At 38.2% G+C, this 27,116-nt stretch overlaps 2 protein-coding genes across 2 annotated transcripts; both read left to right on the forward strand.

The window, feature by feature from the left end:
- Positions 1-1,425: 1,425 nt before the first annotated feature.
- Positions 1,426-16,233, forward strand: LOC120468924 (WAS/WASL-interacting protein family member 2). The gene is made up of 8 exons (XM_039657574.2): positions 1,426-1,831; positions 4,442-4,566; positions 6,442-6,574; positions 6,656-6,793; positions 6,875-7,483; positions 9,800-10,024; positions 14,871-14,972; positions 15,087-16,233. Exons 2-8 carry the CDS (start codon positions 4,507-4,509, stop codon positions 15,125-15,127), a joined length of 1,308 nt encoding a protein of 435 aa, XP_039513508.2. The 5' UTR covers positions 1,426-1,831; positions 4,442-4,506; the 3' UTR covers positions 15,128-16,233.
- A 1,801-nt stretch (positions 16,234-18,034) lies between these two features.
- cdc6 (cell division cycle 6 homolog (S. cerevisiae)) lies at positions 18,035-25,891 on the forward strand. The gene is made up of 12 exons (XM_039657573.2): positions 18,035-18,170; positions 18,824-19,090; positions 19,193-19,459; positions 19,540-19,739; positions 21,732-21,886; positions 21,998-22,104; positions 22,391-22,530; positions 22,617-22,717; positions 22,801-22,871; positions 23,483-23,655; positions 25,282-25,422; positions 25,504-25,891. The coding sequence occupies exons 2-12, from the start codon at positions 18,850-18,852 to the stop codon at positions 25,591-25,593; spliced, it is 1,686 nt and encodes a 561-aa protein (XP_039513507.2). The 5' UTR covers positions 18,035-18,170; positions 18,824-18,849; the 3' UTR covers positions 25,594-25,891.
- Positions 25,892-27,116: the final 1,225 nt, after the last annotated feature.

Raw genomic sequence — 27,116 nt, forward strand, 5'->3', positions numbered from 1 at the left:
AAGATGTGAGAACTCCTTCCTTCTGCAGAGTTCGGGGGTATCGCTTGTCAACAAATGCACATGTACCCTAGTGTAATGACAGATTAGAAGACAATACTGTTTCCCAACTCTAGGGGGACCCTTAATTGTGGACTTGTTTACACTAAATTGTGATTGGTCTTGTATCTGTCATTTATTTGCATACTGAATTGTGATTGGAATTTTGTTGAACACATTTTATACACTGTACTGTCAAACTCTTGCTGCAGCTGGCAGTTTTGTTTTAATGCCGACTTTAGTCAGAGCTATGGTGCGCTTTTCTCTAACTTTATCTGAATGAGAGGTGCTGTTACGCTTGTGTGTACGGGTTCGAATCAAGCCTGGGTCATATCCCAGTCCTCTTCTCTCTTTTTTCACTGTACACCTTTGACGAGAAATGTATATTTTTTTTACCTATCAACTTCTAGAAAATGATGTTAAAATATTTGTAAATTGATGGAAATTTATTGTTTAAAAGGGTGAAAACTATCACATAGCCTAATATTATGCAATGTGTTATTGGTGACCTGTGGAGGCAAACAAATATGAAAATCATATAGCCTATATTATGTAGCCTATGTTATTGGGTCTAATGAATGAAACTGAAAGAATACGTTTTTTCGAGTTTTTTTATTATTTTTTTTATAATTATATTTATTGACTTTCCATTATTATACAAATCTAACAAGAAATCGCACACACAAAAAAAAATACAATAGAATAAAATAAAGGAATACCAATAGTTCAGATTTGCAAAGGGCTACACCATGATAAAACAGAGCAAAAAAAACAACATATTTTAAAAAGATGCAAAAGAGGACAAAGGTTCAATGTCCAGAGAGTTAAACAATTACAAAATTCCTTGTAATATAGGCCTAATAGGGTGAAGATGAGCTTCCAAATAGTTTTTTTAGGCTAATATAAGAAACGCTCCAAGGGAATCAAATCAAAAATAACCTAATGCAAAAACCTTTAGAGATTAAGATTTATCACTGATCGAATTAAGTAAAATGTTTTTACTTTAATTATTTATTATTATTTTTTTGTTCTGGCAGCAAATATAGAATATTAGCCTATATAGGACTACAATTTCTTATTAGCAGATGAAACAATGCGTCCATTGGGTATGAAAAAGCAACTAGATTAAAAATTAAATTTACTAAAATCTCTAGTCATTTTGACATTAAATTAAAGTTATTAGACGTTATTAGAAATACCATACAATATCTCCATGTATTAGTCACCATAAATAAATAAATAAAACAAAATTATTATGGGTTAAATCAGTAATAATAATAAACTTCCTTTGCGTTTTGGCAGATGCTGGCCATTTCAGGGTTACGCAAGGGAAAGAGTTTATAGTTAACGCTACTACAGGTCTTGTTTTCCGGATGCAATCGGATTTTTTCGGCCTCTTGCCTCCATTTTGTACCGACTGACTCCGGGATTTCCGGGATTTCGTAGAACTGGGTTCGCTGAAGTCCAGCGGTCCGCCGTTGAACAACATCGCCCTCGATCATTGGGCAGCAATGTTAATAGCAACAAGCGACCCGGGTTCGTGAATATTTTGACTTTCGGGCTTTCATTTCACACTGTGAACTGTTTGGAATAAGTTTGCAGAGTTGGTATTAACCAGCCTTCAGGATGACAGCGGACCACAGTAAACTTTCTCTCTCGACTAGTTACTTAGTTGTCTGTTAAATTATCAGTTGTTTTATTCGGTGGCCGATCAGACAGCGGATCATCGGCGAAAGATCACACAGTTACTGTTTAACATTAATGTTGTTTGGGACAAGATCACCGCAAACGACAGGTAAGCTTTGTCAACGTTTTTATAGCCGGAAGAGCTGTGAACGTATCAGTTAACCTATTAATGGATGTACTGTACACAGTTATTTTTTTATTTTATTTTTTTGCATGGTGTTGTTTTTATTAATCAACGAGTCGTTCAGACAGGCTTAATTTGTGAACAGGTTCAAACGATTCATTGAAATGATTTGTTTCAAAAGAAACTTTTGTTTACAAATCTCCATTTGTGTTGTTCAACATCGTAAGTCGCTCAAATGTTTTGGTTTTGCCCAATACTATACATATACATATATATACCCCTAAGTGGTTAAACCTGTGTCACGGCTGTTAAGGATCCTGTATGGGACGACAGGTATGGTCACATCGGTCTGTGTGCACCAAAGGGTGTGCACACAAGCACGGTTTTTAAATATTTGTTGACTCAGATGATCATGTTAACGTTAAGCAACAACATTATACAACATGTCATTTTCACAATCTGGTTTGACCTCCTCTTTTATTCTTTTCCTTCCTTTTGTTGTGAAATTATTTTAAATGTATGAACACATTGGTCTGATATGACAGCAGTTTATGATATATTCTTAAAATATGGCATCTTTATCTGTATTAGCTATTTAGAGACATCGTCTTTTAGTGCCAAACTAAATTAACAATGTAAAGCCTAACATAGAAATGTCAAGTAACTAATAGTACTATTGTAAACAAACCTTTAGACAAAATCTAATAAATACATGCTTTTTGTTTTGTATCATATACGTTGTTTATGGCCTATATGATATGGTGAGAATATAGAGATCATACTCGAGAATTAAAAAAAAAAAAACACCTCAATTTTATTCAGTGGCCTAAACATTTTCTGTGAATTATATGGCCTAAAAGTAATTTGAAATTTTGATAGCTTGTTACATATTATAACTTGTAATTTAAATCAAATGTATAACAGATGACTTGCATAAAATGCATATAAATATTAGATGTCACTCTATATATATACCAATAAATATGGTTAAGATTTTATTTAGGATACAAATAAACATTACACATCAAGTAAACCGAAGTTGCTTCAGTCCAGTAAATGTTCATTTTGAAATATGTTCTTATATTTACATTATAAAAATCATTAAAGATTTCACAAGAAAAAGACATCCACAATCTGAAGGAGAAGGCCTTTTATTGCTAAGAAAGAATCGACCATAGGACAGAAGTAGATTCGCCTATACGTTTTTCATCAATTTTGACCATGTTGATAATTTAGAAGGCTTAGAAATTCGTTTATCAAAAGTGACACTGTAGGTTTTATAAGGTTAAACACCCCGGGTCATGAGATTATTTCCAGCTGCCAAGTAAAAATGTACCACTGAATTAAAGTCTGCACTTTTTATACAGTTTATTATAAGTCTAGTAAAAATAGCTGTAGGTGTATTTTACACGGTTGTCAGAGACAAAAGTAATTTTTCTCACAAGAATGTTTCTGGTGGGAATAAATGACAGCCTTATTTGACAACAGGCATTGTTTTTGTGGTATTGATGTTGATCCGGATCAAATTCAGTCAGCTGTCAGTTTGAGCGCAGAGACTTTAAAGATTACACTCCTACCTCCTTACACGTTTCACGTCTACTTTTTATGCGTATCATTAATCACAAACGTTTTCTTGCAACAGCTTGGTGTAATAAGCAAGGCCTCTGACAGATTTGGTACGGCTGATAAGAGAGAGAAACTCGCCTGCCTGTACGAGGCTGTTATGTGAAGAATGCTAAGCTTATTTTTCTAGATTGACTATGTTTTGTGGTGTATTTAATGCTTTTAATGGTTTAAATAGGTTGTTTCTTTTAATACGAAACTCTCAGGTTGTATTTACCCCATTTGGGGCAGTTTGCCGCCTTCTGTTTGTAGAAACTGTTTATTTGTTTTGGCTCTACAGGTCACCAGGTTTGCTTAGTAGAGGCTGGTTTATTTCTATATTGTAGTATCCATGTGTTGTCGATCACATGTAGATTTCAGGAATCAACCCATATGCAATATTTGTTTTTTAGTTTATTAGGTTTGTGTGCTACCTTTGTAGTATTATTCATTCATGTTCATAGACAAGGCCATGATGAAATAGGGCAGTGTGTAATAATTTGAATGTAAATAAGATGAGCCATTCAGGTCATAAGCATACAGGTTTTATTCAGTGTTTGCCACTATCCCCATGCTTCACCCATTTTCACACTCTCACTTCCATTTAGTCGTTGTGTGACCGCAGATCCTGCTTAGCGACATTCCGGTTAGTCCTGCTGCAGTTTTGTATCACTACACTTCATCTGTGGAGTCGGACGTGTGCTAGCACTTTGTCTGAACTGGGAACGTTTCTGGAGTTCCTTACTGGAAGGAAGATTATTGATTTAGATTATTTAGTTTTATTCTATATATTAACTTTCTATAGTTTGCTGCCCACTGCTGGGTATATCCTGTAAGTTTCTGGTGGTTTGAGAGGTATTGTGACTATGTTGATTATGTTAACTTCCAATGAATGTTACTGTGATGAGTCATGTTTTTAATTTTTAAAGGATTATTTTAGCGGCAACCATATTTTTATTTATATCTGAAGTCTGTAATTCTTTCACCTTGCAGAGTTTTTGTGAGGATACCGAGTGCAGAAGATTGAGGAGACTTGACGTCTCCCAAAATTCACCAGGATGCCGATTCCTCCTCCTCCCCCTCCACCTGGACCTCCACCACCCCCCTCCTTTAGCCAGGTCAGTGTAAAGCAAAGAGCGGCTAGCACGTGTCAGTTCTCACTGAGACGAAAACAGTCTTTTTTTTTTTTTTTCTGGAGGTTTTAAAGTGATGGGTTATGGTTAGGGGAGTCGATGTCAAATTTGAGGCCAGTAACTTTGTTAAAGCACTAGCCACAGTGGCTGGCGAGCAAAAAAAGTTAATGTCAAGCCCTACCTGTGAGAGTAAAAATGTACATTATTAATTCATAAAGATCATTAGGTTTAATTCAGAAATGTCATGACTCATTAGGTTTTATATAGGGCTGGGCAAAAATTAATTGCGATTAATCGCATCCAAAATAAAAGTCTGTGTTTACATAATATATTTGTGTGTGCTGTATATAATTATTTTTTATATATAAATACACACACATGCATGTATGTATTTAAGAAAATGTGTTATTCATATATAAAATATTTATATAATATAGATTATGTATTTATATATATATACATATATACAGAATTTAAGCGCAAATAATTCTTAAATATATACATGCATGCATAGGTATTTATATATACAAAATAATTATATACAGCACACACAAATATATTATGTAAACACAGACTTTTATTTTGGATTCGATTAATCGCAATTATTTTTCAAGGTCATTATTTAAAAAAAAAATAATAATAATTTATTATCATTTATGTGTTTGAGAGAACTATCCTTGCCTTATTTTTCCTGGTCATTAGGGTCTGCAGAGGTCCTCTCTATTATATTATTTGTATGTATGTTTCTGGATGTTGGTCAACCACATGACTTTTCATTTGGTGGGCAAAAGTTTTCTTTTTCTATTAATAAGCAGTGAAGAATTGTTTTGTTACTTTAAAACTGTAGTATAACTCAGGTTCGTGTGGGTGTGATGAAAAGAGACACGGGGTCGGTGAATACTGGGGCTCGTGCACTTTATTGATCAGTTTTACTCTCCCCACAGCGCTGTACGCGCTCAAAAATAAACTAACTCAGAATATATAAATGAACAACAGAAATAATCAATAACAACCATAGACAGTAAAAGAAATGGACAGAGCGATCTCTTTGGAACGCCATTGAGACGATTAAAGCCCGTTTTTGGCGATTTTTTTTTAGCACTTCGTCCCTGACGCGCAGACTCAAACAGAGCTTGACGTCGTAGATGCGACGTGAACAACCCGTCTGTCTTCTAGTGGCTGTAGCATGAGAAATCTGAATCATTCCCTTCCGAAACATGCAGAGGCGGAGAGTGTGAATAGGAGCTGTCCATGAGCTAGGAGCAGGAGACACTTTTGCTAGGTATTCTGATTAATTATTTTGTCATTTTGCCTCCACGTTTCCCCGATTGCGCTCAAGCTTCTTCTCCTGTCCATACGGTAATCTATCTACTATGCGACCGAGAGTCGCGTGGGTATGACGCAATCGTTAGCCTACTTTCACTAAAACTGCTTCTACGGGGCCATATCATAAGATACAAGGTAATGGAGCATTTTTTACATTGTCGTGTTTCTTTAGAAATAAATAAAGGACAAATGGGGTCTTCAAACGCCTCAGATGTAAAGTTATTCGCTGTCAAAATGACGCCAAAATGAATGGGAGTCAATGGGAATCCTAATGCAAGTGAATTTCTGCTACTTTCCGCTGGATACAGCTTCTTCTCAACAGCAACACACTCTTTCCACAGCTGTCCGCTTTCTCTTGACTCCCCCCCCCCCCCCCCCCCAAAAAAAAAAATATTGTGAATGAATTTTAATTCCGAAATGACCAACACATTTTAGCATAGAAATCTAAGTCAATGAATTCAAGTCAATTTTAATATATAACATTTAATAAATGAATAATGTATTTTGCAACATACAAAATATGTTTACGTTCAGGCGAACACCGCACCTCCGAAACTCAATCAAAATGAAGGTAAAGGAAGAGGAGCTCTGCTGTCAGACATCTGCAAAGGCGCCAAACTGAAGAAGACCGGAGTGGTCAATGACAGAAGTGCACCGATCATTGAAAGTAAATCAGCTTTGTGAATGTATGTTGAAAATACAGGTAATGTTTGACATAACCTGCCTAACAATTTTCTTTTTTTGGCAGAGCCTGGAGGTGGAGTTGGAGGTCGAGGTGGTGGTGGCGGTGGTGGTGGAGGTGGAGGTGGATTTGGAGGTGGTTCTGGCCCGAAGGCTATGGGAGGGTTATTCAGTGGAGGAGTGCCTAAACTACGACCGGTCGGAGGTAAGTTCCACTTTTACTCCAAGTACTTCAATGATGGGTTATTATTATTATCTCCAACTATTTTTTAATGTGTCCGCACAGAAAGTTCTGTGGGACGGTCAGCGTTGCGGCCGCCTGGCTCTCGCCCGGCAGTACCTCGTGTTCAGAGTCATTCTGAAGCGGACGGCTCCAGTCGTGGGGATGGAGGTCGCTCCTCACCTCCTGAACAACCACGAAACCAGCGTCCCACCCTGCCAGATGTCTCTAAACAATCTGCTGCCAGCAGCTCCGCAAAACCCGCCACCTCAGCTCCACCTCCACCCCCGCCATTCAATCGCGGTGGCAACCGGGGACCCTCAGCCCAACAGAGTTCTGGGGCACATAGTCGTGAGAAACCCCTTCCTCCACCACCAATTGCAAGCAAGGTGCCTCCATCTTCTGCTCGCGATGGGCCCCCTAAACAGCACCCCGTTTCATCTCGCTCCTCTTCATCCTCCTCCTCTTCTTCAAACGCACCCCCACCGCCTCCTCCTTATCGTCAGCCGCCGTCTGCAAATGGAGACCCCGCCCCGGAGTTGCCTCAGAGGCGAAACTCGCTGAACAAGAGAGGCCATGCCAACGCTAACGTCCGTAGCCAGGCTCCTCCACCGCCTGCCCAGCAGAACAGACGACCCCCACCACCGGTGCGTGATCCAGTGGGCCGCAGCACAGGTAAAAAAAAGTGGTTTAGGTCACCTCAAACTATTGAGTGCCTTCCCAGTCGGTTCCTGAATGATTTTTTGTGTGAGGAATGAAATTTGGCTTCTGAAGACTTGGAATATAGCATTCAAATCCTATGTAAAGTATATTTTGCTGCTTTTAGAGATTGACAGTCATGATGCACCAAAAATTCAGCAACTGTTTTTCGGTTTCGTCTAATGCCTGGTTCAGATTAAACGATTTTAGCCCGATTTTGGCACGATCCGTTTGACGTAGGGTGTCGTGGGGATTCGTAAACGGCAACGGGCGTCGGGACGCAAGATTCGATTGTATCATCTCGTATAGTGGGCGACAACCTACGTCGCGTCTGCGATGCTTCACGACATCACGACAAAAAGACTAGCATGTTTAATTTTTTTTAACGGTCGTCCACGACGGTTCCGTCACATGTATGAGGTGGACCAATAGCAGCACAAGCTTTTCCGTATACAACTTTCAAAAATGGCGAAACGAAAGAGAGTCGATGGTGCTAACGTTAAAACTAAAAGTAAAAAGATATAAGAAAACTATATTTTACCTCAAGTTCTCTTTGGAGGATTGACAGCCCATACTGTCCTCTTCGAGCAGGGTTCAATGGCCGTGAGACACGCAATTCAACCAGTTCACACACTCACACGCCACACTGTGTATTTCTCACACTGAAAAGGCAATGCCGAGCAATCCAGGAAGTCACTCGCTACGAGTTTCGTCTTCTCGATGACATCACGCGCGCCGTTAAACACGGCATGCGATGACTGGTCAGGAAGTAACGTGTAGTTTGACATGCGTCTTGTCCACGACACAACAAGATTTTAGGAGCCAAAATCGCGTAATCTGACACAGTGACTATCGCAACAATCGTGTAATCTGAACCAGGCATAAAAGTTTCTTAGTGGCTAGATCACTGCCAGAAACACTGGTGTTTAAAGGGTTAGTTCACCCAAAAATGAAAATTAAGTCATTAATTACTCACCCCCATGCTGTTCCAACCCCGTAAGACCTTCGTTCATCTTCGGAACACAAATAAAGATATTTTTGATTGAATCTGAGAGCTAGATCAGTCCTAGATAGACTGCCTAAGGGACTGGCTCTTGACGGCCCATAAAGTCATTAAAGAAAAGGTTTAAATATTCCATGTGCCTACAGCGGCTCAATTATAAGTTTATCAAGCAACGAGACAACTTTTTGTGCGAAAAAAACATAAATAACGACTTTATTCCACTATTCCATTACTTCTTCCTTCCTTACCGTATAAAATGATGATCCATATATAAGGTGCTCCGGATTATAAGGAACATATGTCGTTTTTTGAGAAGATTAAAGGCTTTTAAGTGCACAGCGCGCATCTTCCTCTGCTTGTAAACAGAAAGTTTTGCGCTTCCAGCTATATCAGCACATCATCTTATACGGTAGGTGGCGGTAAAACTCCTAAGCGGTGAGCAGCCGGTAACAAGAAGTAGACGAATGAGAACGTCCTCGTCTCAGTTCTCGCGCATGCGCCCATAAGGAAGTAATGGAATAGTGGAATAAAGTCGTTATTTATGTTTTTTTCGCACAAAAAGTAGTCTCGTCGCTTGATAAACTTATAATTGAGCCGCTGTAGGCACATGGAATATTTAAACCTTTTCTTTAATGACTTTATGGGCCGTCAAGAGCCAGTCCCTTAGGCAGTCTATCTAGGACTGATCTAGCTCTCAGATTCAATCAAAAATATCTTTATTTGTGTTTCGAAGATGAACGAAGGTCTTACGGGGTTGGTACTGCATGGGGGTGAGTAATTAATGACTTAATTTTCATTTTTGGGTGAACTAACCCTTTAATTAGCATCTGATTTAGCATCTACGTTATGAACACAACCTGGATAAGCTACAAGAAATGTGAAAACACCTCACCGTGACCAAAAATGCTGCAAAAGAAGTAACAGTTCAAATCTGTTCTGCTGAAATATCGAGTGGTGGCTTGTTGGCTCTTGAACTTTACTACAACTGGTTTAATTCATAACCTGAGAAAACGACACACTGAACAGTGTATTGAGTTCAGTTACCCAAAAATCACTGAAACTGAAAACTTCGGTTTTGGTAAAAGATCTATTTTGGTGCATCACTACCGTCTGTTTTGATCCCATTTTACTTTTATTGTGTGGTAAAGAGCAGTGTAAATGTTCTGCCAAATATCTCCTTTTAGGGGGTAATGATTACAAATGACACAATGTATACCTTTAAATTAAGGATTTACTACAATAAAGTCCTGTGAAATGTGGACATCATTTAAAATGACTTGTTCATGCAGCTCCTCAGGTTCCTCCTTCTGCATCTCGTAATGGGGCACGGGACACGCCACCCCCTCCACCCCCTTACCGCAGCGGGCCACAAACGTCTTCTGAACCCCCTAGTAGAGGAAAGCCCCCTCCTCTCTCCTCTACAGGACGTCAGTCTTCAGGACACACATCTTTTCCTCCTCCTCCTCCACCTGTCAGGAATGGACACCCGTCATCTGCCCCCAAGCCCTTTTTTGGTGAGTTCCATCAAACAGATGATGTAATCTTTTTTTGGAACATCAGTTCATATCATTGTCTTAGTTGCTAATTTGTTTATTTGTAAGGAAGTTGGCCTATCTGTAGATCAGAACTTTGATTTCCAGCTAGTCCGCCGTACTGTATCTGAAGTCTACTGTGCATCAGCACATGGGAAAAAAAAACTGCAGTCAAATGTCCTCTCAGTAATTCAAATGCAGCCCTCTTATTTCCTCATTACACCCATCAACAAAGCCTTCTCAGAACACAGAGATGTAATGTCAGATAAGTCGTCCTGAAAAATAAGGTCGTCAATTTACCTTACAGTCAGATACTTATCAGTAATTTATAAAAAAACAACAACAACAACAACAACAAAAAACACTTTTAATGTTTTTCATACAGGCTTCCAATAGACAGCTATTGGCTCTACTGTATATATAAATGACTAAATGGCTTAGTATGATTATCATTCTTGTGGTTGTAATAAAAATGGTAATAAAACCTTTCCTCACAGGTTAATTTGGCCCCCATAAGGAATGAATGGGGGAAAGGGGATTTTTTTTTTTTTTTCGTCAAAAAAAACAAACGAAATCTGGCACAATCCCCAACACACATTTTTGGGTGTCCGCAGATTTAAAACTTGACTCTTCTGTAGTTACATCGTGCACTAAGACAGACGGAAAATGTAAAGTTGTGATTTTCTAGGCTGATATGACTAGGAATATTATACTATATTCTCATTCCTGCGTAATAATCAAGAAACTTTACTGCTGTACCATGAGTGCCGCAGGCGCGATGACTACACAAACTTAGTCCCGGTCATGTTGGAAGCTGTGCACTATTTTCAGGCGTTGCTCATAACATTACGCCTGCTGCACTCATGGTGCGACAGTGAAGTTTCCTGATTATTACGCAGGAATGAGAGTATAGTTCCTAGTCATATCAGCCTAGAAAATCGCAACTTTACATTTTCCGTCGGTCTTAGTGCACGATGTAACTATAGAAGAGTCAGGTTTTAAATAGGAAAAATATCAAAAACACTTTGGTCATTTTTTAATGAGAAATGCTAATGGTCTTGTGCACTTCAATGATGTATGCTAAGCTATGCTAAAAGTAGTACCGCCAGAACCGGAGATCGCCTGAATGAATTCCAAAAAGGTAAAACTCAACAGTTTAACTCTGGGGGAGTTGTAAAATGAGCCTATTTCCAAAAAAAGTGGAGTATCCCTTTAAAGTCTTAAATTTGATTTTCAATATTTAAGGACATAAAAAGTCTTATTTTTACTTATGAAAGGTCTTGAATTCTTGATGGCAATTTGACTTCTAAATGTTTTCCAAAATCGAATTAGCGTACTATTTTATTTATTATTCTTTTTTTGTGGGTTTGCTTGTTCACGTGACAATTCGCATCACATTCGCGGCAACTCTGCACACAAAACAGGAGAGAAGGAGAGGCAAGTTGGTAAATGTCCGTTTAATTATAATTGCAAATGCAGTGTAAATATATTAATGCCAGTTCTGATGCCGCGTCTCTCTCCTCTGCACCGCAAAGATGAATTTTGATTTAATGATTTAATTTAACCGGTAACAGTCGTACTTTGTTATCATTCTATTTAATAACACATTTATTAATTTATAAAAGGTGATGTATACCTCCTAAGTAAAAAAAAAAAGTCCATATATATAGGTGAACATGACCCTGGAAATCAATTTAAGGTTGTAATTATTGCCAGTTAATAACAAAATGTTAATTTCTCTCACTGCTGTGAACTGACCACTGCATAGAATATGAAAAATATGAAAATCTTTGTGAGTCGGCTGTGACAGGCCTAAACTACTAACAGTACTCAATCTGTAAAATATCATCTAATTATTATCAACAAAACTTTGAAAATATCAAGACATATTTTGGTCAATATTGCACACCCCTAAATTTAAGGTATTCATTTTTGATTCTTTAACTTGACTTTAAAAAGTGTGCTTTTGAGATCACAATAGACGTGAAGGACTATAATGTGTTAAGAGCTCGCTCAAGTACTGGGGAGCTAAACCGTTTAGTGCTTTGTAGGTAGACAGCAATATTTTAAAATAGATACGCTGTTTAATAGGGAGCCAATGCAGTGTTGACAGAACCGGGCTGATATGCTTATACTTCCTGGTTCTTTTGATAAGAACTCCAGCTGCTGCGTTTTGGACCAGCTGTAGTTTGTTTATTATGTGTGCAAGGCAACCACCCAATAGAGCATTACAATAATCTAGCCTTTAACTAACTGTTCCTCATTTTTCATTGAAAGCATATGTCGTAATTTAGATTTATTTTTAATATGGAAGAATGTGGTTTTACAGTGACTTTCAAATGAAAGATTGGTCAAAGAGCACACCCAGGTTCCTAACCGATGTCGAAGACTAACACCAAGTGTTAGACAGTATTCTAGGTTATTAAGTGAGGAAGTTGTTTGGCCAATAATTACAATCTGTTTTAGTAGTTTAGTAGTGGGAAATTACTAGTCTTCGAAATTTTAATATCAGCTAGTATGCACTCTGTTAATTTTGTGAATTAGTGCGTTTCATTGGGGCATGAAGAAATATAGAGCTGAGTATCATCAGCCTAACAGTGAAAACTAATGCCATGCCATTTCTTTCTTAAAAGGAGCATAATTGTGAGGATACTGCCTTTTCAAGTATCTTTGACAGAAAAGGTAGATTCGTGATTGGCCTATAATTTCACTAATTGTCTAGGACAGCCAGCTTAAAAGTTTTCGGTACATATCCTAGTGACAAAGATGAATTAAAGCTGCAATACCTAAGATTTAGATGCCGCTAGAGGGCGCTACATTCAAAACAACAACAACGGCTTTGCTTGATGACGACGTGGAGGAACGCGGAATGATGGGAACTGTTGTTTTCAACTCCACCGTGGATAAATCAGTCAGACGGGAATCGAAAATTAGTTGTCATGGATGAGGTAAAGTTCGATTTCTATAAACGTTGCGTTTAATGACATGCTTGTTTTTCATCAAACTGAAATAACCTCAAGAAAAGTCAGGTTTAAAAGTAAATTAGTTACTGTACGAGTCACTGGACGAAGCTATGGTGGAGAGGGTTTGAAGGGGCAGGTCTCTTGAAAGGAGTTGACGTGGCTGGTCCTCCTTTTTGGTAATTTTATAAAAATAAAAAAATCAATTTAATGTACATTTGACACATCTTTTCATGTCGTGTAAGTATTCAACCACAGCTACAGTTTCACAAAATTAACGTTAAGGGGGTCACACACCGGACGAGAAGCTGCAGCGCCGCGTCGCGCCACATCTTTAAAATTCGAAAACATTATTATCTATAAGTGTAACGTTACACATACCGGCAGCGCCATTCGGCGTCTGTCCGCGGCGCCCAGCAACAACGCCTCAGGACCGTGTTCAAAATCCTGCTGCGCCACAGAGTGCCATTTACATAGTTTTATATAAAATATATTTTATTATTTTTGTCTCAAATCATTGCTAATGGATCCTGACTTCGCCCTATGCTGCAATATGCATTTAGTTTTGCAGTCATTTACAGAAATCAGCTGCTTGAATGACAATTGCTGATGTTATTATTAGATTTTTCAGGTGAGATTCTCAATTCATTCAGTGAACGGATGATCTGAGGTAAAGTTTTCAGAATGCAAACTCAGCAACGATTGTATTTAATTGTACAGTACAATCATAACATAGAACAGACATTATCTTCATTTCATGTCATTAAACATAACAATATTGCTGGCCATACACTGATGAGAAAGTGCGCGTCCGGTGTTCGATACTGTGGTGTTGTCCTAAACGTGGCGCGACGCTTCTCGTCTGGTGTGCGACCCCCTTTACAGCCAACAGTTCACATTCCGAGAATAATTGAAAAGAATAATTGTGCTCCATTCCATAACAAATGCGCGAAACAAGCTGACGTTTGTTGCTTGATAGACGCTAACGCACAACTACAACTACCGCATTTGTCCAGGACTACACGTAGTACGAGCGGAAACCGAGGTAAGCGGATATGACGTGATTGACTGGCGACTCCCAGCTCACCCCTGCTCATACGCCCCGTTTCCTTGGTTAAAATCTCAATTTTCTCGCGATTTAAATATTGTTTGAAACATTTGGAATATTGTGAGTTATCATCATAACTAAATATATAACACTAGCCTTGTGATTTTGGGATATTTGAATGCAAAAATCTTAGGTATTCCACCTTTAATGATACTAAGCAGAGGATCTATGACATCTGGGAGCATCTCTTTCAATAGCTTAGTCTGTTTGGGGTCTAACATGCATGTTGTCGATTTAGATGATTTAACGAGTTTAAACAATTCTGCCTCTTGTAGCAATGAATGAATGACATTTTTCCTCAAGGAGACTACAACGTACTGTCTGATGTGATACTGTAGTAGGCGTTTGCGTAGTTATAATTTTCTCTCTAATATTATCAATCTTGTAAATAAAGAAGTTCATAAAGGCATTTCTGCTGTGCTGTTTTCGTCCAGTACAGTGTTGAAGTTTTATTTTTTGTTAATTTAGCTACTGCTTCGAATAAATACCTTGCGTTGTTTGTTTTCTTTGTTCAGAAAATTATGGTTCTTTAAAAAGTACATGCACCATTAAAACACAATGTTACATGTGAGCAAACAGCCTGTGACAATATGAGCGCCAGGTCATACCTCCATTGGCCAGCAGCGCGGACGTGTCATCTATCCTTTATTATGGATATCTATGATTTTGACCCCCTGGGGAGGGGAGGAGTAGGGTTAAACGATTAGTCATTGATTGCTAATGGTTTTATGTGTTTAACATTTTTGATGTCTCTGCTCAGATGATTTTGAGTCCAAGTACGACTTCCACCCTATAGAGGACCTGCCTCCACCTGAAGAATATAGACCATTCCAGAAGACATATCCCAGCAGAACCAACCAGGGTAAAGACCTGATGATGCTGTCTTTGACCCACAGTTTTTTTACATTAAGACAAATCTTTACAGATTTTGTTCTACACATTTCCTCACGTCCTCTTTATCTTTCTCCCGCTTTAGTGAGAGGTGCTCCTCCACTGCCTCCTGTTGGAGGAAGATGAACGCCATTCAGGGAAGAGCAGGACGTAAAAAGATGACACAAACACACAAAAGTACATGCTGTATACAGTATAAGTGTGTTTGTCACGTTAATTACACATAAAAATACACTAATAATGTGACTTCTTTCTAAGGGAAACACTATTAATAGCTACAAACCACTCCAGAATGCTGTACCTCTAGACCTGAAAACACTGTGCAATATTCCTGTGCTGTCTAGACAATGCACCTTCTGTTATTGTGTTTGATGACAGCAGCACAGAAAAGCAAACCAAGGCAGAGTAGACAACTCCAGTTAGCGTGAAGCTAGATGTGTACATTCCGCTTGTTTCTCACAGCAACCAAAGTTTTTTATTCAATGAGAAAATGTGTAGCACTTGTAGATTATCGATGTCTATGCATATCAGATGCAAAGTCTGTATTTCTCTGGACAATCATTTTGTCACTTTTTTTTTATCCTTACTTTAATTATATATTTTTTTGCTTTCCAAATCTATCAAGAATGAGGTTTAAATTGTAAACGTGTTTGCTTACAATACGAAGGCTATGGAACAACCTCGTTTATTGTTCGTCTGCAGTTGTGTTTTCCTGAATTAGAGCCAATTCTGTCATATAAGTTTTAAGAGATTTTTAAAAATATATATAGATTTTTTTTTTATTGGCTCTATTTTGAATCTAAATTACTTTATAACTGACCAAATACACACTAAGTGCCAGCGGATCTGCAGAAGACTGCGTTTTTGAAATAGTGCCATCTTCTGGATCGCCTGCACCCTTTTTTCTGGCTTGGTAACAATGTCTCTGGGTCATTTATAGATTGCCTTTCTATTTTAAACCTAAAATGAATTTCAGGAAATAAATTTCAGTAGTTTTTGTATAAAACACTACAGGTTTTTCTAATTGGCATATTTTAATTGTGTTATATGCATTGTATAATATGTTATAAAGTGACCAAGTGTGTTAATAATGTTCAGGCACTTCTGGCCGTAGAAGCTACTATTGGGATTTGGTGACCAATCAGTCTGATTTGTAAATGCCATTTTATCTGTTTCTGAATGTGTTCAAATTCATGTCAACATAATTGTGAAATAAAAGCTGGGAAAGGGAATTTGATTGTACTTCTTTACATAATATAAATATCTATCCTAAAATGATCAGTTTAATCCTCTTCTTTATGAATAATAAAGCAAGTGCACAGAGCTGTAGTTAACAAAACCAGTAACCAGTTACATGTCTCATAACATGTTCATTTGATTTAAAATAGTGCAAAACAGACACACTCACCCACACAAGCACACTTTTTATACACATTCACTCCAATGAATTGTGACTGACCATAAGAAATGAATGGGAAATTGACAAACACAAATTCTCTACAAATCGGCCACAATGCAGAAAAAACATCAATAGTGTAAAACATAACATATTTATATATATTTATATATAATTGTATATATATAAATATATATATATACACATACATATTATTAAAATAATAATTAATATAATGTTAAAAAACAATAATAATTTAATATGTTTATTAATAATGATAATAAGCTGTGATAATAATTTAACAATTAATCTTTACAATGTAACTGAATCAACACTGAACTGACTTTCAATTCTGAATCAAACTTGAACAGAGTTTCCTGTTATCACTATAAAGCTGCATTGAAACAATGTTTTTTATAAGTGTTATATAAGTGACTTGACGATTATTCACAGAAATCTTGACATTATTTTAATAATCTTTTTAAAAACTGCCCTTCATGTAGGCTAAAACACAAAATATCTTGACAGGTCAGTAGGATGATCATTTATTAGGCTAATGAATGTCAAATCAAACAAATCCCAGTCAAAGAAATAAAGCTGAATTACACTAGGTGAGCCCATTTTCTAATGAAAGGGGTTGATATAGTCACCATGCCTATAATAATGAGGAAATGTAGCCTGTAGTGTAACTTCAGATGAAATTTCATATTTAGATATGAAGAGTTCAGATGCAAAAGCCTCTAAATGCCATTTGAAATTTTCTTCTAAAATGACCATTTTTATCAAGCTTGTATATTTAAGTTCAGTAATTTCACTTAAATGACAATTAATAGGTAATCTTCATTGCCATTTATGTGAAATTACTGAACTTAAATATACAAGCTTGATAAAAATGATCATTTTAGAAGAAAATTTCAAATGGCACTTAGAGGCTTTTGCATCTGAACTCTTCATATATTTATATTTTATATAAGATTTCATTTAATCTTAATAGATCGTTAACCATTTAAATTGTTATATGGTCAAGAAAAACAATTATTTAAACCCTATAACCGCCCTATAAACCTTAAACCCTATACATTTTATGGACATTTTTCTGGTTGGAAACTAAAATATGATAAAGAGAGAACAGTTGTTTACAAAATGTTCATGACACTGAGACTTTATTTGTCATATAGCCTATATATATATATATATATATATATATATATATATATATATATATATATATATATATATATATATATATATGTGTGTGTGTGTGTGTGTGTGTGTGTGTGTGTATTTCATATTAGACTGGTAAGTAGGCTACTCTAATTCAAAACAAGTTTTTTGAGATAGGTAAATGCGATACAAAATGGTAAAGTACCACCTGCATCAGTTAAAACTAATGTATAAGAGTGTACAAATATGATTGCCTTTTCTTTATGCCGCATTTCAAAACTGCAGTTTAAAACCATTTTAATATTTCCCGGCAAATACTTTCCGCCAAAAACGCCAACAAAGATACAATATACGCGCCTTTACAGTCAAGTCAGTGGGGGAAGGGACTGATAAGAATCCTATTGGTTCCTTAAAACAAGAGGGACTTGGGCAGCCAATGAAATGCGTTGTCACCGATCAACGTCACACGCCGGCGCCTCAGCTGTTTAGAGGTGGAGTTCACAACAACACATTTGGCGCTAGTTTGACGGCGGGTCAGTGTGGTGAGGAGCATTGAGGCTTGGCGAAAAATATTACAGCGATTGTCAATACAATTTCAACTTTATTCAGGTAAGACATTCAATGTGTCCATTCTCTGGTCCTTAAGAAATCGCTAGATTGTAGTTTATTTAAATAAACTACATTTATTCAGTGATGTTCAGCGCTTGAACAAACAGCTTGGCGCCAAATGACCCACGACAGAAACTACTCGCATTCAGTTTACAGTGTTTGTAGGCGATCTGCACGTGTTTTTTGCAACAAACACCCTTTTAATTTGTAAATTGTACTTATTATTGCATAACTTTTTCGCGAATTAGAGCTGATATGGAAGCATTGTGTGCGTGAGCAAAATAAAGAACCACAAACAAAGCACTTTTTACTGTAGGGTCAAAACCGCCAAATGGAAGGAACATTAGTGATCTTTGATCAGTGTGATTCGGAACAAAACATAATTACATCTTTCTAAGACTTGTTGCTATTATACTAAAAAACCCCAACAGGTTTTATGTTCGGATGTCTTTAATCACTCACACCCCAGAGTCTACAGAAAAAACAACACTTACTTGCTAAATTCCTCACGGTTTCCCCGTTTTCTCCTCCAAGTAACAGTTTTAATGCAATCGATTTTCTAAAATCAAAATGGGAATGCTGACACTGAATAAATAGCAAACTATTAGAGTTTTGTGCATTGCAGATCGTCATCACTGTGCTTTCCTTTACAGATCTGCTTCCTGCTTTTAAACTGAAAATGCCCAGCACTCGCTCACAGAAGCAGCCCACCCTTCAGTTCCCTAGAAGGAAGTCTTCCAGGTTGGGTTCTGGACCTAAAAGCTCCTCCGAGAACGCGGTGGATGTCCAGTCCACCCCTCTGTCCCCTAGAAAGACAAATGTGGGGGATTCGCTTGGTGTCTGTCAGTCTCCCAGAAAGTCTGTGTTGAAAAACACCTCTCTGTCTGAGCGGCTCCCCCTGAGTCCCCGGAAACGCACAGGTGTTTAAATCATCGCCTTTAAACGACCCATCTTGGTTGCTGTACTTATTGTAATGTGGTGTGCTTGATCTTTTATTTATGAAGCTCTTGTTGGTGTTTCAGGTGATGAAAACGGATGTAACCTCTTACCTTCCATGCTTGGCTCTCCGCCTAAGCAGCGCTGCGCTCCTCTGTGCTCCCCTCGCAAGCTGTCCTTCAATGAGAACACGCCGGTCTTCTCACCTCCACGTCCCACCCCGTCCTCACCGAAAATTCCCCTGTCTCCTATTTCTCGCCCATCACCAAAACGGCTGCATGAGACCCCCTGTACCAACCCGATCTCCCGGACAGAGGGAAAGATCCCTGTTACTCGACTGTTTCCTGTCAAAAGTAAGTTTTAAAATTTCTATTACGATTGATGTCACACATTTTTGACGCTTGATAATTGATCCATGTCGTTATCCCTGTAGAATCGGGTTATCAGAGCATAAAGCAGGCTCTTCACACTGCAGTGCCTGAACGTCTTCTCTCTCGTAAGACGGAGAGAGCTGCCATTGTCTCCTTTCTGGAGAACCATGTAGTGGCAAAAAAACCCTCCAGCCTCTATATCTCTGGGGCTCCTGGCACAGGAAAGACTGCCTGTCTAAACTGTGTCCTCCAGGAACAGAAGGTGAGCTCAAGAGAAAATATAGGTGTATGCCAAAATTTTTTTTTAAATACACTATCATTCAAAAGTTTGGGGTCAGTAAGAATGCTTTGGAAGATATTTTCAGCAAGGATGCATTAAATTGACCAAAAGACCTACATTTCTATTAAATGGTATTCTTTTGAACTTTCCACTCATTAAAGGGATACTCCACCATTTTTTCATGCATACCTCTCACTCAATTGCTCTGGCACGCGAGACACTTTAGCCCCGTCCACACTACTGCGTTTTCGTTTAAAAACGGAGAATTAAAACGAAAACGATCTCCGTCCACACTAAAACGACTGAAAACGTGGATCACGTGACCATTCACCAACACTGGGCATGCGCGCGCCGGTGTAAACAGTGGTTGGTGAATCAGGGAAAGATACGACATGACTGATGACACCCAATCATAGAGCCAAGCGTGAGCCTCTGCGTCATCGTTTGTAAACTCCTCCGTTCTGTCTCGTCCACACTAAAACGCCCTCCGGAGATTCAAAACGCAGCTGCAGCGTTTCTAAACTTCTCCGTTTTAGGTCTTCGTTTTTCCCGTTTTGGTGTGGACGGGAGGTGCAAACGTAGCAAAAGGTCTCAGTTTTTAAACGAAAACGCTGTAGTGTGGACGGGCCCTTTGATGGCACTTAACTAGCCCAGTTCATTCAATATGGGCCAAGCAGACACCTCCACGTTTTCCCTATTTAAATACAGTTACACGAGTAGTGTAACTCGACCTAGGACGGTGACACAAAATAAAACGTTGCGCTTTTCTAAGCGTGTAAAGTGGATAACTATATTGTATGGCGGAATACAACAGCAGGGCCTTGGGAGCACTTCGACTCGGCGCAGTAATATCATCACTCGTGAAAAGTTCTCTCCCCCTTCTCACTCTCCGTAGAGATAATAATAAAAATAATAATAATTCGTTACATTTATATAGCGCTTTTCTGGACACTCAAAGCACTTCACATAGAGGGGGGGGGATCTCCTCAACCACCACCAATGTGCAGCATCCACCTGGATGATGCGACGGCAGCCATATTGCGCCAGAACGCTCACCACACACCAGCTTACTGGTGGAGAGGAGACGGTGATGAAGCCAATTGGTGTATATGGGGATGATTAGGAGGCCATGATGGACAGAGGCCACTGGGCAAATTTGGCCAGGATGCCGGGGTTACACCCCTATTCTTTCGAAAGACATCCTGGGATTTTTTATGACCACAGAGAGTCAGGACCTCGGTTTAACGTCTCATCCGAAGGACTGGATGATATTACTGCGCCGAGTCCATAGATAAATATGGGCCGAGTCGAAGTGTTCCCAAGCACTTGCTGTGGTAGTCCGCCATATATAGTTATCCACTTTACTCGCTTAGAAAAGTGCAACGTTTTATTTTGTGTCACTGTCCTAGGTCGAGTTACATTACTCGTGTAACTGTATTTAAATAAGGAAGACGTGGAGGTGTTTGGTCGCTTCTCTGCTTGGCCCATATTGAATGAACTGGGCTAGTTAAGTGCGATCAAAGTGTCTCGCTTGCCAGAGCAATTGAGTGAGAGGTATGCATCAACTCACCTTAGTTAAGGGAATAACATGGTTTAATATGAAAAAAGGGTGGAGGATCCCTTTAAAGAGCGTTGTGGGGGGAAAAAAACATGTTTATTAAGAACAAATGTTTCTTGAGCAGCATATTAGATTTGATTTCTGTCATGTTGACACTGTAGTACTGATGCTAGGAAATTCAGCTTTGCCATCACAGAAATAAGTTGCATTAAACAAAATAAAAATAGAAAACTAATTTTATGTTTTAAGAATTTAAAAAAAACTAAAACATTTGAATGTTTGTGTACATCTGCTTTAATTTTTCAAAGCAGAGAAATGTCTGTCTGTTATGTGAAATTGTGAAACATGAAATTATAGCAAGAAACAACTGCTTGTTTAAAAAAAAAGAAGTCATCTGACCTCTCTTCTGTTTCTAGGCTCTGTTGAAAGGAGTTCAGACTGTGCTCATCAACTGTATGAATTTGCGCAGCTCTCATGCCATCTTTCCTCTGCTGGGAGAGAGACTGGGCGTTCCCAAGGGCAACAGCGAGGCTCGGCTGGAGAAACACCTGACCAGCTCTGGACCCACTGTGTAAGTCAGCTCGCATTCATGATTTGTTTCAGGTTTTTAGACTAGTTTGTAGGCCTTTCATGTGATTTTAAATCTTATTGTGGTGTTTTTTTTTTTTTTTATGTGCAACAGGCTTTTGGTTCTCGATGAGATGGACCAGTTGGACAGTAAGTCTCAGGAGGTTCTCTACACGATCTTTGAGTGGCCTTACCTGCCCAAATCTCGTGTTTGTCTAATTGGTAAGATTGCTATAACAAATTTGTTGACATTACAGATGCAATTAGTGATTTCTGAGAAACAGAGTTGATATTTGAAATCAACCCAAACAAACACACCCCTCCCGTGGGCAAATAATACTTCTCAAAAAAAGAGAAGGTGATGAACGAACATGCAGTTTTTTTTAAGTCTGATCCATTTTCAACAGCGTTCTCAGAAATCACATTTTTTTCACTGATTTCTGCTAATTCTTCTTTACAAAGCGGATCGCACTGAATGTCTGCTGACGTGTGAAATTTGACCCCTTAGGTATTGCTAATGCATTGGACCTGACGGACCGTATCCTGCCTAGACTCCAGGCAAAACCACATTGCAGACCCAAACTGCTCAACTTTCCTCCTTACAGTCGTGAGGAGCTCAATGCAATCGTCCAAGACCGGCTCACACAAGTATGCCTGATCACATATTTTGTTACTTGCTCTTATCCAGTCTCACATTCTGAGGTATTAATACATGGGCTTGTTTGTGTGTTTAGGTATCAGGTGAAGGTGTTCTGGATGCAGCGGCAGTTCAGTTCTGTGCCAGGAAAGTCTCAGCAGTGTCAGGAGATGCTCGCAAAGCACTCGACATCTGCAGGTAAAGGAATGGGCTGTTCTGCTTAATCTCCGGCACAAGTGTGACGGTTTTGTGAGGTTCTCACACATCTGTCTGTCTTTCAGGAGGGCTGTGGAGATCGTGGAAGCGGATGACCGGTCTAAAACGGCATCCGAACCTGCGGCTAGCCCTAAAGGTGTGAATTACTGTACGAGATGTAGTGGAAAATATGTCGCACCAGAGTATAATCATTGTTGAAAGGAAGAAAAACAAGCACTGCTTCATGAATTTGTTTTGAACCACTGATTCACAGTTAATCAAACGGTCAAAATCCATAAACCAGGATTCTTTACATCATAAGTGTGTGTGTGTGACACACACACACACATATTTGTAGACATTTTAAAGATATAATTAGATAACATAAAAAAATTAAAGAACCATTGCAGTTAAGTCTCTCATTGGCCTGATTAACCAAATTTTCTATTAAACAAAGCGAACCCCACAATAACCCGTAAAGACACTTCAGTTTTTTGTTTTTTTTAGATGATTGACTTTTAGCATTTAATAGATTACACTTTCAATAAAACATTTGCAATAGGTTCTGCTGCATTTACACCGTTCTGACCAGCAGGTGTCACCAGCGTGTCTCGTTTCCAGCCCTTCGAAACTGAATCATTTTGTGAAGCAGTTGGTTCAGTTGATTGGTTCAAGCTTAGTTTCTCACAGCACTAGTGATAATCATTCCAGGATTATTTTGAAAAAAAATGAAATAACGAGGGATTTTTCTGGACTCTCTTGTTGCAGTGTCACGGGTGAGCGTTCCTCAAGTGGCACGTGTTTTGTCTGAGGTGTATGGCGACCGCATGGCATCCAGCAGTGGGGATGGTGAGAGTTTCCCTTTGCAGCAGAAACTTCTGGTCTGCTGTCTGCTTCTGATCATCCGTAACGGCAAGTGCAAAGAGGTCCAGTTGGGGAAGGTGAGTCAAAGTTTGATCAATTGTTTCCATAACTGAAAGAGTTTGTTCACCCAAAAGTGAAAATGTGATGCAATCTGGGAAAACCCGTCGGATGTTGCACTGGTACCTTTTCAGTAAGGTCTAAATGTAGATTGAATGTTGAATGTGTGTTTTTTTTTTTTTTTTCAATTAACCCGTTAATTAAACCGTTTTTTTTATCAAAATTCTGTTTCTGAAAATCATAGATAAACGATAAAAGAAATAAACAGATTTGGAAAGGGCTTGAACCCAGCTTTAATATGGCCTCAAAACCTGTAACATGTCAAATTTCACTATGTGGTGGGTTTTCCCAGATCGCATCACAAATGATTCCACAATATTCTCACCCCCAAGCCATCATGGGTGTATATGATTTAAAAAAAAAAAAAAATTCTTTCAGCCAAACACAATTTAGAGTTATATTTAAATATCCTGGCTCTTCCAAGCATTATAATGGGAGTAAATTTACACCCATCCATTGTAAAAGTATCCATACAGCTCTAGGGGGTTAGCAAAGCAATGTGCAAGTAAAATATCCATAATTATATCTTTATAAACTGTAATCGGTAGCTTCTGGTAATGTCTGTCCGTGTGTTAAAGGAGTAGTTCACTGTAAAAAAAACTTTTGCTGATAATTTACTCACCCGCATGTCATCAAAGATGTCCATGTCTTTCTTTCTCCACTCGAAAAGAAATTAAGATTTGATGAAAACATTCCAGGTTTTTTCTCCATATAATGGACTTCTTTGGGTACCAAATGGTTCAAGATCCAAATGAGAGTTTCAGTGCAGCTTTAAACGACACCAGACAATGAATAAGGGTCTTATCTAGCGAAACGATCGCTCATTTAAAAAAGAAATAAAAAACTTGAAGTTTTATAAGCACAAATGCTCGCCTTGCTCTGTTCTGTGATGAGCATTCGTGACTCTCCTGTTCAAACTCGTTTATCAAAATGAACGAATCTTTTCGAGTCATTTGATTCATTCATCGAACAAAATGACTTGGGGAAAAAAAAAGATTAGTTCATTTCATTCAGTCACGTTTTTATTTATTTTTGGGGGTGAGTAAATTATCAGCAAAAGTTGTTTTTTTTTGTGAACTACTTTAACGAGAGAGTCGAGTTCTGGCGTATGATGTAGGAGTAGCACTGTAAGCTTAGGTGAGAGTAAACAGGGCGGTGCAACAAACTCAAGCTCCTCTGACATTTCTCTTTTAAAATTCTTGTTTTAAACATCCAATTCGTAGCCGGTGTGTTTATTTATTTTTTGCTCAATCCTTTGCGCTTCTAGCGTTCGTCAGTACATCATGTGTCGGGTGAGTGTTCACTCTTCAGCCGCGTACAACTTGCGCACAGAAGCCAGTGATTATAAAGTTTTAAATAAGGATATTTTTCTTACAAAAATGCTTCAGAAGGCATTTATAAACCCCCTGGAGCCATATGGATTGATTTTATGATGGATAGATGGATGCACTTTCTGGAGCTTTAAAAAAAACTCACACTCCTATTATAAAGCTTGGAAGAGCCAGGGTATTGGGTGAACTAACCCTTTAAGTGTAAATGTTCAGACTACATTGAAGTGTTGGTAACCTTGTTTCTGTTTTTTCCAGCTGTGTGAAGTGTACAGTAAGCTGTGTAAGCAGAGGCAGGTTGGAGGAGTCGGACAGACGGAGTGTCTGTCTCTCTGCAGTCTGCTGGAGAGCAGAGGAATCCTCATTCTCAAAAAGGCCAAAGAAGCTCGGTTGATTAAAGTAAGAGTTTTTGAATCAAGTAATCAATACTTCAATTCGTTACAATTTAATGAGGGTTCTAAATGTCAATTTCTTTCCTAGATCTCCCTGAAGATCGAAGAGCGAGACGTGGAAAACGCTTTGAAGGATCGAACTCTCCTTGGTAGCATATTAGCGGCTGGTCTGCCGTAATCCACACACGAGTTTTAACTTTTATTTTATTTTTTTTCTCATTCTTTTAAATATTTTATATTGATGAGCTGTGAAAGTCTTCATTAAAATGAGGTGCTGTTTTAAAGAGGGATGATTTGATCCAAAAAGGGTTAATGTCATTTTATTATGTTTGTGTCAAACGTTTTACCTGCCTTTTAAAGCGTCATTCTTCTTCGATGCTTCCAAACAGAAGATATTGCCTTCCATTTTATTTTGTACATCAGCTTTGTTATGTTTTTGGGGGGGATACGCTTTTAATAAAGCAGAATGTACATGAGTTTGAGCCTGAGTTATTTATTTACTCATCTAAACCATTAGAAGTATGGCACACTTTAAAACAAATGTTAAGTGTCTTGACTTCCTCCCTGTAGAGGTGAACTTGGAGCCTGTGCATGCTTGTGTTGTTTGTGTATATTAAACAATGGTCGGCACATCAGAATTATTTTTATTAAAGCAATTAAAGAAAATATGCATTTTTTTTTTCAATTGCAAGCACTAATTGAGTCTGCTGCCACAAGCTCCCAAACCATTCATTCAGTTCTTAAAACAGACATTTCACAAGTTTAACACTGTTTTTTCCACATTTCAACTTTTTTAATGATTACTGCAAAACTACACACAATAAAAATTCATTTTATACAGATTTAACTGTGTTCTCATTCAGAAAGCAATATAATTAACTTAACCGTCGCAATATAAACTTATATAGCATGTATTTATCTGTTTATGGAAACAATGAAATTCCAATAATCTAGGGTGCCTCTGATCCCTCTGTGGTCATGGCATAAGTTGGTCCCCTATGTCATGTCACAATGGGATGTTAGGGAGAGATTAACCCTCGATCGGGTCATGGGGTCTCTGTCTCTCTCTCTCTCTCTCTCTCTCTATATATATATATATATATATATATATATACTGTATATATATATATATATATAAAGGTTCCCTTCATCTCAGTGGAATAAGATTTTGTGACTTTTTATACATTATCTATCTATACACAAAAAACTGGGCTTAATTTGGTTGTTCTGAAAAAAAAAAATGTTTACACTTGTGGTCTTCGGGGTCAATATGACCCCACATTGAAATGAATGGGAAATGTAGAAAAAAAAGTTTCTTCATGTGTCAAAAAAAACAAACAAAAACAAATCCACCATAAACACAGAAATGAAGGCCTAGTACTAGAGCATACATGCAATGTATCATAAAAAATATTTTAAAAAAAATGATATTATTTTTTATTTTTTTGATTTTATTTTTTGTACATAGACTCCGAAGCCCAGAAGTGTAAACAGGAAACGAAGACGTCCACTTCCGACGCAGTTCAACAATGGCTGAAACGAAGGCTATATCCACTGCTCTGTTCCACTTTGTAAATCTAACCAACAACGCCAACCAACCCTACGTAAGTTTTCATGGATTCCCGACTGAATTAAGTATAGGGAAGAACTGGATTAAAACTCTAAAATAAAACAAGGTAGCACGTTTTTTTTTGGCAGCCG

This window comes from Pimephales promelas, chromosome 21 (genome assembly GCF_988280905.1).
Source record: "Pimephales promelas chromosome 21, fPimPro1.hap1.1, whole genome shotgun sequence".
NCBI classification, from domain to species: Eukaryota; Metazoa; Chordata; class Actinopteri; order Cypriniformes; family Leuciscidae; genus Pimephales; species Pimephales promelas.